Source organism: Schistocerca gregaria, chromosome 3 (assembly GCF_023897955.1).
Source record: "Schistocerca gregaria isolate iqSchGreg1 chromosome 3, iqSchGreg1.2, whole genome shotgun sequence".
Lineage (NCBI taxonomy): Eukaryota > Metazoa > Arthropoda > Insecta > Orthoptera > Acrididae > Schistocerca > Schistocerca gregaria.
The window spans coordinates 956,397,741-956,412,252 of record NC_064922.1 but is presented as its reverse complement, the minus strand read 5'-3'; the positions used below and the strand labels follow the sequence as shown (position 1 = coordinate 956,412,252).

The following is a 14,512-nucleotide window of genomic DNA, read 5'->3' as shown; positions in this document are numbered from 1 at the left end:
TTGTCCTCCCGAATGCCAGTTCTGTGTACTAATCACTGCGCCACCTGGTTCGGTTTGAGCTACAGCTTGCAGTAGACAAGGATCGCAGGAAACCGTTCCTCCATTTTGAAGCGATACAACCCCGCATTTTCCATTAGGGACTTGCGGAAATAAAGGGTAATCTAAATCTGGACGGCGAGGCGTTCCTGTGAAGCCCGCACAACCAGTCCAGTGGGTAGACTGGTGCGCCATCCCCTGTCGATCGTCGGCAGGTGCACACTTCCCCTGGTCGGACTTTAGTATGATTAGCGAAAGCAGGTGCACACACAAGGTGCTGGTACATACGTAAAAGCATGTGGTATTCTACTACACAATCAGTGTAATAGCTCATACATCACAGTTGCTATCCAGAATAATCTGTAAAATAATGCAACAGGAGACTGGCTGGCCTTAGGAAAGGAAAAAGGACTGTAGAAACAGTTCAGACGTTGCGCTAGATTAGAAGGGCAAAAATTAAGAAAGTAATAACCCTTCCAGAAGATTTATCTGCTTAGGAAATGCGTTCTACAACGTAAGATGGTGTACAATGTTTGAAATTATCAGAAAAATAAGTACAAAGTGCAGTGAAAGATGACTCATGAACAATATGTTGAATAATCAAGAGCCTGCAACAGCAATGGAAAACCAATGGACGTAAGTGCACGGATTATAAAAGGGCGTCAACCAGTAATGCAGTCTTTCTCCGCTACTCTTCAATCAGCACGTCAAGGAACGACGACGGAAATAAAAATAAGATTGTGGAAGGGAGGGGGGGGGGGGGTAAAGTACATGGTGAAAGAATATGACCAATATGTATGAATGATAAAAAATTTGCTGATGACATCGCTAAGATCAGTGAATATAAGGAATCATTCCAGGGCCTGTTAAATGGAATGAGCAGTCTAATGAACACGGAAGATGGACCGAGAGTAAACCAAAGGATACCGCAAGTAATGAAGAGTAGCAGAAATGAGATTAGCGATAAATTTAACGTCAAAATTGGGAACCATTTAGTAGATGAAGTGAAGGAATTATTCTACTATGGACGCAAAAAAATCGTGTGACGGACGAAATAAGGATGTAAGAAACTGGCCAGCACAGGCAGAGAAGGCATCCCTCCTTAGTGGAAGCGCATTACTAACAAACAACTGCTTGAATTGGAGGACCAAATTTCTGATAATGTACATCTGGTTCAAAAATGGCTCTGAGCACTATGCCACTTAACTTCTGAGGTCATCAGTCGCCTAGAACTTAGAACTAAGTAAACCTAACTAACCTAAGGACATCAGACACATCCATGCCCGAGGCAGGATTCGAACCTGCGACCGTAGTGGTCGCTCGGCTCCAGACTGTAGCGCCTAGAACCGCACGGCCACTCCGGTCGGCTGTACATCTGGAGCACAACATTGTACGGAAGTGAATCATGAACAGTAAAATGTTGATGCTTGGAGATGTTATAGAAGGATGCTAAGATTTAAGTGCGCTGATAAGATGAGAAGTCAGGAGATTGACCGAAGAGCAGTTGAGGAACGGAACACGTCGAAAACACTAAGAGGAGGTCACGATGATTGATCATTTGTTGCCGGCCTCTGGTGGCCGAGCGGTTCTGGCGCTACAGTCTGGAACCGCGCGACCGCTACGGTCGCAGGTTCGAATCCTGGATGTGTGTGTTGTCCTTAGGTTAGTTAGGTTTAAGTAGTTCTAAGTTCTAGGGGACTTATGACCTCAGCAGTTGAGTCCCATAGTGCTCAGAGCCATTTGAACCATTTTTTTTATCATTTGTTAACAGATTCTCAGGAAAATAATTTCCATTGTATTGGATGGAGCTGTGAAGTGCGAAAAGTAAAGACGAAGATAGAAATTAGAATGTATCCATCAAGTAATAGAAGACATTCAATGTATGTACTACTCTGATGAAAAGCTCCATTAAATAGTGATGAAGGAAAATCAACAAATCACTTTCCTCTCACCTTATCTCGTAAGAAAGCCGGAGGCACTCGACAGCGATTTACACAGACGGCGACTTTATCACGGAGGTCTGATTTACGGAGATATCGGAAATAGCGTTTGCTGTTCGTATTTTACGGCCTTACTCGCTCCGTAGCTGTTAACAGCGGTGCCGTTCGGTCGGGCGGGTTGCCAGTCTACAAGTTTGTAGGCGTACGGTGTATGGACACAATTTTGTAACACAATCGCGACACTTCCACTCATTTTTGTTACAAACGGTGACAGCAACGAGAAAGCGGACAGTACGCTACACTAGTCATTACGACATCCAATAGGGGAATGCAAATATTATCGTTTACATTGATTTGTAACACTGTTTGAAGACAATGGAGCGACGCAGCGGAATAAATTCTAGCAGTGACGAAGAGACGACAAAAAATTTGGCATTCTACAGGTTCCTAAGGATCAAAGAGGTATGAAACATCAGATTACAGTACTGTTTAGTTGCGATTTTCTTCCAACCTATAGAAATGTGCTAGAGAATAACGTTTCATTAAAAAAATAGAAGATAGTAAAACCAAAAGATATGATCAATGCAAAAATACGTGAGGTTTAGTTCACTAGACTTCGAACTAAATCAATTTATAAATTTGTGAAACAGGGAACTGGTATGGACTACAGCACCCACATTACTTAACGTGCCAGACAACTCATCAGAATCGCATCTGAAGCGAAAATTGCCACACAGCCGTAATAATAAAACAACAGAAACAATAAGACTGTTTTCCCGACTCAAAAGAAACCAACTCAGCGATTGTTGCTACATCGGAGTCACAATTATAGGAGTTCTCAACACAGTTGTCTTTTGAAGAACAAGTAATTATACACTCTAAGACAAAAAAAAAAGATGAACCACGACGGAATTAACGAAGTTTGACAGAAGGGGTAGATTTGATGCACATGTAGAGGCAAACAAATTATTACAATTTCAGAAACATTGGATGCTTTATTCAAGAGAAAGAGCTTCACAAGTTGATCACGTCGTCAACAACACATTGGTCAAAATCTAGCCCTCATGTAAGCAGTTGTTCGCGTTGGCACTAGTTGCTGAACTTGCTGGATGACCTCCTGAGAGATGCCGTGCCAAATTCTGTCCAACTGGCGCGTTAGATCGTCAAAAACCTGAGCTCGTACGACGCCCGTACCCATAATGCACCAAACTTTCTCAATTGGGGGGACGCGGCGACCTTGTAGGTGAAATTAGCAGTAGAAACTCTCACTATGTACGGGCGGGCATTATCTTGCTGAAAAGTAAACCCAGATTGCCTTGCCTTGTAGAAAAACAAAATGGAGCGTACAATACCGTCGACGTACCGCTGTGCAGCGGATGGCAGCCAAAGGGGTCCTGCTATGAAATGAAATGAAATGGTACCCAATTATTGAGCCGTATTGTTGGCAACAGTCATGTTGATATCCAACCGCTGTCGGGGTCGCCTCCAGAGACACGTCTCCAGCCTGTCATCTCACTGACAGGAGTAGAAGTGTCTTCAGTGATGAGCCCCAATTACCAGCGAAGAGGTGTCTGGAGACCCCCCAGAAAGCTGTGGGATACCAACGTGGTCGTCGCCCGCCATACGGCTCAACAACCGGGAATGGTGGTCTGGAGTGCCAATTTTCTGAGAGCGGGTCTGTTTTATTCAAGATTCCAATAAGACGCGTTATTCCCACTCTTTTCGCTTTTTTTCTGTTCGTGTCATCAGTCTCCTGACTGGTCTGATGCAGCCCGCCACGAATTCCCCTCCTGTGCAACCTCTTCATCTCAGAGCGGCACTTGCAACTAACATCCGTAATCATTTGCTTGATGTATTCCAATCTCTGTCTTCCTCTACAGTTCTTACCTTCTACAGCTCCCCTTGGTACCACCGAAATTATTCCTCGACATCTTAACAGACATCTTATCGTCCTGTCCCTTCTTCTTGTCAGTGTTTTCCACATATTCCTTCCCTCTCCGATTCTGTGTAGAAACCCTCATTCCTTACCTTATCGGTCCACCTAATTTTCAACATTCGCCTGTAGCACCGTATCTCGAATGCTTCGATTCTCTTCTGTTCCAGTTTTCCCACAGTCCATTTTACACTAACATACAAGGCCGTGCTCCAAACGTACATTCTCATAAATATCTTCCTCAGTTTAAGGCCTATGTTTCGTTCTATTAGATTTCTCTTGGCCAGAAATGCCCTTTCTGCCAGTAATAGTCTGTTTTTGATGCCATCCTTGCTACGTCAGTCATGGGTTATTTTGCAGCGTAGGTAGCAGAATTCCGTAACTTCATCTACTTCATGATGTTAAGTTTCTTGCTGTTCTCATTTCTGCTGCTTCTCATTAGTTTCGTCTTTCTTCGATTTTTCCATATTCTGAGTTCGGTAGACTTCATTCAGTTCACCAGATTCTGTAATTCTTCTTCACTTTCTCTTAGGATAGCAATGTTATCAGTGAACACTGACATCCTTCCACTCTGAATTTTAATTCCGCTCTTAACCTTTCTTTTACTTCCATCATAGCTTCTTTGAAGTACAGATTGAACAGCAGGGGCGAAAAACTACATTCCTGCCTTACACCCTTTTTAATACGAGGCTTCGTTCTTGGTCTTCCGTTCTTGGTCTTCCATTCTTGGCTTTTGTACATGTTGCATATTCTTTTAACCTATGTTTTTCTTTCCAACGTTTGTGATTGTCCTTTTTATAGATGTCCATTCCTCTTAAGCCAAACTGCTTACGAAGCTATCCCTTACCGCATTTTCTACAGCTGGGTACGCCTTACAATCCAGTATCTGATTTCGGAATTTCTGTCTAACCATGATGTAATCTAACTGAAATCTTCCCGTATCACCTGCCTTTTTCCAAGTATACCTTCTCCTGTTGTGGTTCTTGAACAGAGTATTAGCTATTACTAGGTGAAATTTATTGCAGAACGCAATTATTCTTTCTCCTCTTTCATTCCTAGTATCAAGCCCATATTCTCATATAACCCTTTCTTCTACTCTTTGCCCTACAACTGCATTACATTCCCCCATGACTATTAGATTTTCATCTTCCTTTACGTTCTGAATTACCCGTTCAATATCCTTAAATACTTACTTTCTTTCTTTCTTTCTTTCTTTCTTCAGCTTGTGACGCCGGCATGTATACCTCAACTATCATTGTCGGTGTTGGCTTGCTGCGATTCTGAAGAGAACAATCTTATCACTGAACTGTTAACAGTAACACACTCTCTGGCCTGCCTTTCTGTTCATAAGGAACCCTACTCCCGTTATACCATTTTCTGCTTTTGGTGATATTAGCCTATACTCATCTGACCAGAAATAGCTGTCTTCTTTCCATTTCACTTCACTGACCTCAGTATACCGAGATTGAAACGCTGTATTTCCCTTTTCAGATATTCTAGCTTCCATACCACGTTCAAAATTCTGACATTCCACGCCCCGACTGGTAGACCGTTATCCTTTCGTTGGTTATTCAATCTTTTTCTCATGGTCGCCTCCTCCTTGGCACTCCTCTCCCAGAGGTGTGAATGGGGGACTATTCTGGAATCTTTTGCCAGTGCAGAGATCATATGACGCTTTTTCCATTACAAGCCACATAAGCTGTAGATGCACATTACGTGTCTTTAATGCAGTGGTCTCCCTTGCCTTCTGCACCCTCGAGCCGTTGTTCATTGCTGATTCTTCCGTCTTTAGGGGCAGTTTCCACCCGAAAGGCAAGAGAGTGCCCTGAACCTCTGTCCACTCTTCCACCTTCTTTGACAAGGCCGTTGGAGAATTGAGGCTGATGTCTAACGCCGAAGGCCTTCGACCACCATAGCTGATGATTTTTATTCAATATTTAAGCGCTGGCAGGGTTCGAACCTGGGATGGAGGACTTTTGATTACTAATCAAAGACACCACCCCTGGGCCACGGGTCTCACTACTTCTGGCTACAATGCATTGGACTATGTTGCGAAAAACAATTCTTTTGGCTACAAAAGTCTATTTTTCAACATAATCTCTGATCAATGCGACGGTCTCCTTACTGGGAGGGCCTCTATGCCTGGATGGACCCACTCAACTGGTCGACGTCAGAGCCAATGTCTTGCTGCATCAGTAACCTCCCTGTCACCCCCATAATCCTTCCCACCATGGGCATCCTTCATTAGGCTGAACAGACAGAAGTCAGATGGTGCGAAATAAGTCAGAAGGTGCGAAATCCAGGCTGTAGGGTGGATTAGGGAGAATGATCCAACGAAGTTCAGTGAGCTCCTCTCGGGTGCACACTTATGTGAAGCCTTGCATTGTTATGGAGAAGTTGGTTTGTATTTTTGCGAGACGAACAAGCGAAGTGGTTTCTTTAATTTCCTCGGGGTATCACAATAACTGCAAAGTTGATCGTTGCGCCATGATGGAGGACACAAACAGAATAACGCCTTCAGAGTCCAAGAAGTAACCTCTTCATAGTCGAAGAAGACCACTCACATGACTTTACCAGTTGAGGGTGAAGTTTTGAACTGTTTCTATGGAGGGTGGTGTAGCGCCACTCTATGGATTGCCGTTTTGTTTCCGGTTCGAAGTGATGAACCCATGTTTCATCGCCTGTGATGATGTTCGATAAAAAAAAACTGTCACATTCAGCCTCGTAACATGCAAGTAATTCCACACAGCTGGTCCCTCGTTGCTCTTTATGGTCTTCCGTTAGGCGGTGACGAGCCCAGAATGCACATTCCTTTGAGTGCCCCAGCTGGTGAACGGTCCACCTCCGTAACTGTGCTGTCAGCGTTGTGATTTCTAACCAAAAGGACAAGGGTGTAGCTGCGCGGTCAGAGCGGTGGATTCCTAACCAAAAGGGTCAGGGTTCGATTCCATGGTTGTGTCAGAGATTTTCGCCACTAACCAACCTTTTTTGTGGCAGTTTATTAGTACACAGCGTCACCGGTTCGGATCCAGTCCAGCTATCTCGGGTGACAAGTGAGAGGGGACTTAAAGCAACGGCTGAATAACAGCCGAGCATAGCACGTTGGAGGTGTGGCCATGGAACTTTAAGTTCCGTTCCACCCTACGACAGTGGAAGTACAGAGGACAGGTGCAGTAATGCGCAAACTCTATGGTAACAAAAAAAAAAAGAAGTGACTGGACGAGAGCAGGCCACTGCTAGTGACTGTACGAAAATGTGGTCGTATTGGGCCTATCGTCAGTCATAGTCTGAATCCGAGTCCTCCGGGATGGTGAGAGGAACGGGGTGTCGGTGGCAGCTCCGTGGTCCAGCGACCGTCTCACGGAGGGCGTCCACTTTACTGTATAGTTGGCGAGCCTTACGGCGAATGGTCGTCTTGAGAAAGGCTCTATTTGTCTCCTCATTCTGAGTGACAATCCTGGAGAGCGGAGGGGCGTGAAGACTCCACCTGAGAACTTTACTCAGCGACTAAGTGTTGTATTGTCTTTATATTATGATAACTGAAGTCCCACTTCTGAGATGGCTGAATGGACACGCCCTAAAAGCCAATAAGGTGAAGGAAAAATAACTGATGAATTGGTGTGTCAGCACTACCAAGAGAAACGTCCAGTTGTGCAGCGAGGTGTTTGACTGTCATCCATCAATCACCTGGAATGAGAGTGTCCGCACGTTCCAACATTGCAGGAGTCACAGCCGTGTGCGGCCGCCCAACACACGGGGGATCAGTCAGGTTTGCACGGCCTTGTTGCGATGATGACAGTCGCCTCACCCAATGACTCAACATGCTTTTGTTCACATTACGGTCTTTGTGGACATTCAGCAAGCACATGTGAGTATCTGCGATGCTCTAGATTTCTGCCAAAAGCGGCTCAGAGACAGCTCTCCGCTTGGAACGCATCTCCTTCACAGACGCCATTTTGAAGGTTCCGTACAGTGCTGCCACCCATCAGAACTTCATGAAACTATAGGGGCTGTAGCTGGAATATTCCCCTATGACCTGCAACAAAGAACTCAACTGAAACTGCGCTAGAAAAAAATGTGTTGCGTTACTTGTTGAACGTTCCTAAATCTTACCTCCGAATGGAAATCGATGAAGGGAATATGATCCTGATACGCCTTGTATCTTTCGCACCCGCTCTGTAGTGTCGCTTGCGGTGTACAGATGCATGTATTGATACAGAAATGCAACTGGATAATCTCATATCTTGTTTCAGAGTGCACTACTATCCACATAGGTTTAGTAAGAATCACTCCAATGTGACATGTCTTGTATTAGTCGTTTTCTTTCTACAGATAAGACACGGTCTAGATATTGGTACTGCTGCTGAATTATACGATTTGTATCGACAGATAGTGAAAATTGTGTTTCTTTTCAGATGGAAAGGGTGCACAGGAAACGTAAACTCCAACTTCGGAATGGCGGTCAGCTACTTGTATGTGCAGAAGCATTTCAACAACGAATCACGGGTGAAGGTGAGTCCTGACATTCAAGCCTATTTTTGTAATTATTTACACACTCTTACTGAATGTAAATTTAACTGCAGGAACTGCATGTTCACGAGCTTTGGCTTTGTAGATTCATCCTCGTAGTGTTGTTAAAAAGTAGGTCAGCTTCTTGTCGTCTCTGTGGAAACGAGTCTAGTTTTAGCGGTAGGCCCAGGATGTCTGCAAATCCGCGTAATGGTAGAATATTGCATTTACCGTACGGTTTCTGTCAACCATAGGAATTACCGACTCCCCTCGTAACCGATCAGGCGCCAGCTTAGAGTTCACACCAAAAATTTCTCATCTCTTGAATCTCTCCAGCCAGCTGTGCCATAGTACGTAATTGCCCGAAAGCTAAAAGCGCCCTCGAGATAAATGTAGCCCTCGTACGCAGTTCCAGCCGCCGACGTCCCTGAAAAATCTCGGGGTCCATTTTGTTAGAGAAATATCACAGAATAGTCCCAATTTATATTTCCTTCTCAGCAAATCAATTACATCACGCTGTTTAATTACATTGCTGTTCAAAATTTGTTCATGAGAAACGGTAATGATGAACCAATTCCAATATAAAATTCCCATCAACGTCTTTTCACAACCGCAAACACTAAGACTTGTCGCAGTCTAATACATTACGTGACATTAACGTGTCATAGCTGCACGCACTCCTTTTCAAGGTCGACTTGAATTTGTCAAAAATGTACCGACATTGCATTTAATTTTTACCAAAGATAATTGTAGCCGCTGAGGGTTGATACGGAACCATGAGCGAACATAACGGTATAGGGGAAGCCACTGCACCCGTAGAAAAAAAACTGTTCCTAAACCAGATTCGCATCCTGCCCTATCACATCAAAGAGACATGTCAGTTTACAGAAAGATGGAGCATGTAACAGATACTGACTAGTAATAAATGTACCCAGAATGATTTGTCGTGAAATCTCAAAATATTTCGCTGTTCACCGCGAGACTTACAAACTGCAATGTGCCATCTCTCCCCTCACCCTCCAGTTACCACGATTCCGGGTACGCTCCTGAAGAAAAAAAGGAAAAGAAACAAAGATCTAGGGCATTGAGCCAGTTTGGCAGGTGCTTACCAAATGGGTTTCATGGAAGTTGTCAAAGGCGCACTGAAAGGAACTTGTTAAGTATAACACACATGCTCTGAGACTGTTGGAAGAAAGTCTATGTACTCATGAAACGCGGTTGGGTAAATTTAGAAAAGCAGAATTTGTGATGGACGTTTTAAAAATTATGCTGCCTCTTTGGTAGGTTTATTTCTCATTTAGTCAAAATAAGATAAGAGAGGTAAGTTGCATACAGAGCCATACTGACACTAATTCACCACCACAACCATCACCACCATTTAATGTGCAAATACTTTGATTAAATTATGTTTTATATGTTCTTGAAAAATGTGTTAATATTTCAGTTTGTTAGTATGATGTTCATTGAAGATTGTTATTTCAGTGGAACTTTTAATGTGTGGAGTAGTATTGTTAGAACTGATAATCCAGGAGAAACAATCTAGCAACGCTATACGAATTCTGAGCCACATACGATCGATATCTTCCGAACGCATGAAAACACAACAAAACGCAAGTTGATAATGGCGCGTGAACACAAATATAGTTTTAGTTCTCACTTTGCTTGTTCAAATATAATGTTCACTTTTTGTGATGAAAATCGTTCCCCTTTCGACACAATATCTTGAAAAAACTGGCAAATTCGTCATTAAAAGTGCCTGGTCCAGGTCTCCAGCTTTGTTTAAAGGAAAAATATTAAATAATCTGCGCTGATAGTACCGTGTCTGTAAAACAACAATGTAAATTTTAAATGTGTAATGGCGGCAGACTGCAGCGATCCGGCAAAGCTGTTTTCTCTCCGCTGCAGAAAATGCTATAATTCTGAAAGCTGAGATTATTTGACATAGGTTTAACTCTTCTACAAATAAAACTCAACTCGCACTGTAACCGGTTATCTATTTGCGATCAGCTCAGTAAATTACATAACATCGTTGGATAAGCAGTATACGCAATAACGCTTCGGAAGACAGCCACAGAGAGAACTGTTCGCATAAAACAGTGTGTTTAAGCATATCATAGTGAAACGAGTTTTTCTCATAGTTTCTCTACGTCTCACTTCACTTGCAAAAAATATTATTATTACATTTTGGTATAGGAACGCTATAACCACCACTCTTTCTTGTTTTGTTGGTCTTGTTAATTAAATAGACCATTAAGTGGCTAATGTCGATAAAAAAATTATCCACAGTGCATTGTGTAAAGTAAATGTAGATCTAGATTTAATTTTAATTACTGCATAAAAATCGATCCCATCTAAATAGGATAGTTGATTAATTTCAGAACCTGCTTGTTTACATGTGTAACTAAGCTTTTGTTTACGCCACATAGCTTATGGATTCCAACTCTTGAGTCAGGCTTGAAAGGTAAAACTACTCAACTAAACGCGCCTAGAATAACTTGAGCTCAAGAATGCTTATATAGACTATCATCTCTCTGTGTTTGGGAAACACTGTTCGTCTCTCAAGATCCAAAGACAACTGAACGGCTTTCCAGGCTCTGGAGATGGTGAATGACATCAGAAACGCGTTCACCGAAATGGTGGGCGAGCTGCAGTGGATGGACGGCGTGACAAAGGCGCGGACACTGGAAAAGGCGCACGCCATGCGACCCTTCATTGGCTTCCCAGGCTGGCTGCTCACGCCTGGAGAGCTGGAGAAACATTACAACGAGGTTTGTCTTTACACTGTTGCCTCAAAAGACCACATTTGCTCAATAATTTCTTCTCGTGAAAATGCTCTGAGATGAAAATATTATTCAGCTAATTTTCCAAGAATAGTTCATCGATGGAAGACATGGATAACACCTGAGTTTACACATCTCATTTCTTTCTTTCTTTCTTTCTTTCTTTCTGTCTGTCTTTCTTTCTTTCTTTCTTTTGTTCAGATGGAACTTCGTCAGGACTCCAGATAGGAAGCAAAAGACAGAGGGCTTTTGATTGTACAATTCCTGGTTCTTTTCAATTAGATCGTAGCAAATTTGCAATAATCAAAGGAATCCCAATAGGTAATCTGTCAGGGAGGATTTCAGTTCCACAATGTACCTAGCAGTCTAGGATTTAGACTTATTTTAATGATATTGCTAGAGCCATAGGCGACTGCATGTGGGGGAAGAGGAGGCAGTTCCTCTGTGTTGGAATATGGCTTACATACTTTTCATTCATTTCAGAAGTTTAATGAACTGCTAAAAATGATTGATGCTATAATCTACAGATTTAGCAATGCCGAACACCAAGGGAATATTGTGGCTTTAGCAGTCACTACACTACTCGTGTTTGTTTGGTTGTCGTGCTGTGCACGGAAAAATATGCCAATTTTTTTTGGGTGGTGGCGGTATTGGCACTCCCCACTAGGAAAGGCAGGTTCAAATCTTTACATAACATTCTTTCCTCTGTCGGTTGCTAATGCAGCACTTATTGAGATGCTGAAAGGGATCAGTCTGGCACGCAACACAGCGTCCGGCGCCAATTGCCAGGACAGCCGTCTTCTCTCCCACCAGCAGCGCATAGGCACGGCTGTAATATGCCTGGCCAGTACCCATGCCCGTATCCCAGAACCACACCTGCTCGCCATGCAGCATAATTTAATCACAACAATAGCTCACCTTTTCCCCATGGACGTACATGACCCAGAGGCAGCTTGCTAAGATTACATTCAATTTTGCACTCAGAGAATTTGTAGTTATGTAAATTGAAGGTGCTGGAGTGTGGGGGGGGGGGGGGGGGGGGGAGGTGAGAGACAGAAAAGGGAAGGAATTTTTTATGTGTCATCTGTATCTGGACTTCACGTGGAATCAATCAGCTTTGACGAGCAAACGTGTGTGCCGAACCGGTATTCGAACTCAGGATCTCCTGCTTACTAGGCACTTCCATTAATCGTTGCTCCATCTGGACACAGTGTTTATCACAATTGCGCAGACTACCCCGGCACGCGTCTTGGCCGACCCACGTTTCCACCCGCGAGTCCCCATTCAAGTTCTCCATGCTCGCTACTTTGTGATTGCCACAAGACGTCGGTACGTCTGCGTTGAAGGTGCTGGATACAGTGCCCCCGACATCTCAGAAAGAACGGACCGCGCATTCATATAGCTGATTCGCCTTGATGGGCAATGAATCCAGTGACATGCCGACAGAACAGATACCACGCATTCATAAAAACGGATTTTTCAGTCTTTCTTTCTTTCTTTCTTTCTTTCTTTCTTTCTTTCCCTAGCATCTATCCCAACCGGTACGGGATCTGCTTTTTCAGTATTTGGCAAGTTTCACTTCATTGTTTAACTTTATCGCTGGATGGCCTTCCTGACGCCACGATGATAGAGGTAACATTTAGCCGTGCTCTGAGTGGAGCGGGGTGGTTGGCGTTGTTTTCTCCGCAGCATGCAACACAAACCTACCCGATGATACGAAAATGTCCGGGTGGCAAGTGTTTCAGAAAGCGTTGTGCAGATGGCGGTAACGGGGCATGTGCGTGCAACACAAACCAGTTTGTGTTCCTCGAGCGTGCAGCGAGCCATATCCTTTGAAGGAATTACCACAGCAGCACAAGGAACACCAAAAATTTGGTGTGCACTTCTGCATGAACATGAGCATGTGTATTGTACGCTAGCTCAGAAAGTATCATTCAAAAAGCTGGTTAGTTTTCTTTCCTTTTGTCTGTATCTATCAGCGACTCAGTGTTTTTCGTGAATATTTTCTAGCTTTATTTCCTAACTCACTCGATACAACGGATTCAGAAATAAACAGATGTTATTTAAGTGCATTATCTCAACCAGAAAGGTGTCATCCATAATCGTATTAATAATAACGAAAAAAATCAGTTTTTGACAAAATAAGGTAAGATGATAGGTAAAAAAAATCTACTCATCACTCTGTCTCCTCCTTCAGGCAGAAGGGTCGAAGGGGAAGGAAAAGGGGTGAAGGAAAAGGCCCAGAGAGATCTAGGAAAAGTGATAGATTTCGGAAAAGTCACCCACAACCGCGGGTCAGTGGTGACTAACCAGACTGGATGAAAAGGAAATATTCATTGTTGGGGACTGCACCAGGCGAGATTTGAAAACCTGAGAGTTTAAAGGTAGAAGACGGGCTAATGTGCAAGACAGAGATTTCTGCTTAAACATCGTGCACGAGTTAATAACAGTGAAAAGCTAAGTGCATTGTATGTAACAGAGGAGGGATTGAGGGGGCGAAAAATAAACAGCTAAGAAAGTGAAAGATGTAGAAAGCTAAAGCGGAGTGAAGAAAGTAGTAGTTACTGTGAAGAAATTCTGAGGCGGAAGAAATTAACGTCAATTAAAGCCAGGGGGATGGCGAGAACCAAGGACATGTTGTAATGCTAGCTTCCACCTTCGGAGTTCTGAGAAACTGGTGTTTGAGGGAAGAATCCAGATGGCGCATGTGGTGAAAGAGGTACCAAGGCCACGATTGTCATGCTGTAGAGCATGCTCTGCAACAGGATATTGCGTGTTGCCAGTATACATCCTCTTCCTATGTCCATTCATCCTAACTGATAATCTGATGGTAGTCATGCCGATGTAAAAGGCCAAACAGTTTTTATGTAACAGTTGGTTTATGACGTGTCGTTTCGCAGGTGGCTCCCCTTTGATAGTATATGTTTTGCCAGTTTCACGGGCTGGTATAGGTGGTAGTAGGAGGGTGCATAGGGCAGATCTTGCAGTGGGGACATTCACATGGATAGGAGCCATAGGGTATGGGTATGGGTGCAGAAGGAGCATAGGGTCTGACGAGAATATTGCGGAGATTTGGAGGGCGACGTAAAGTTATTCTTGGTGTGGTGAGCAAAATCTCTGACAGAATCGATCTCATTTCAGGGCACGGTTTTTGGAAGTCATGGTCTTGTCAAAGTAGCTGATAGACAGTTCAAGACCAGGATAATACTGGGTGACAAGTGGTGTGCTCTGAAGTTGTTTCTTGGTGAGATCAGCAGTACCAGGATTGGATGTGATGGCCCAAGAAATCTACTTTTGAACGAGGTTGGTGGGGT

At 43.5% G+C, this 14,512-nt stretch overlaps 1 protein-coding gene across 2 annotated transcripts in view; it reads left to right on the top strand.

The window, feature by feature from the left end:
- Nucleotides 1-14,512, top strand: part of LOC126355952 (neprilysin-4-like) — a 693,674-nt gene that overhangs the window by 654,740 nt on the left and 24,422 nt on the right. For both annotated transcript variants that reach the window (XM_050006541.1, XM_050006540.1), the window contains exons 12-13: nucleotides 8,325-8,421; nucleotides 11,010-11,186. In XM_050006541.1, coding sequence (XP_049862498.1) covers nucleotides 8,325-8,421; nucleotides 11,010-11,186 — 274 coding nt within the window. The remainder of the gene's footprint in view (nucleotides 1-8,324; nucleotides 8,422-11,009; nucleotides 11,187-14,512) is intronic.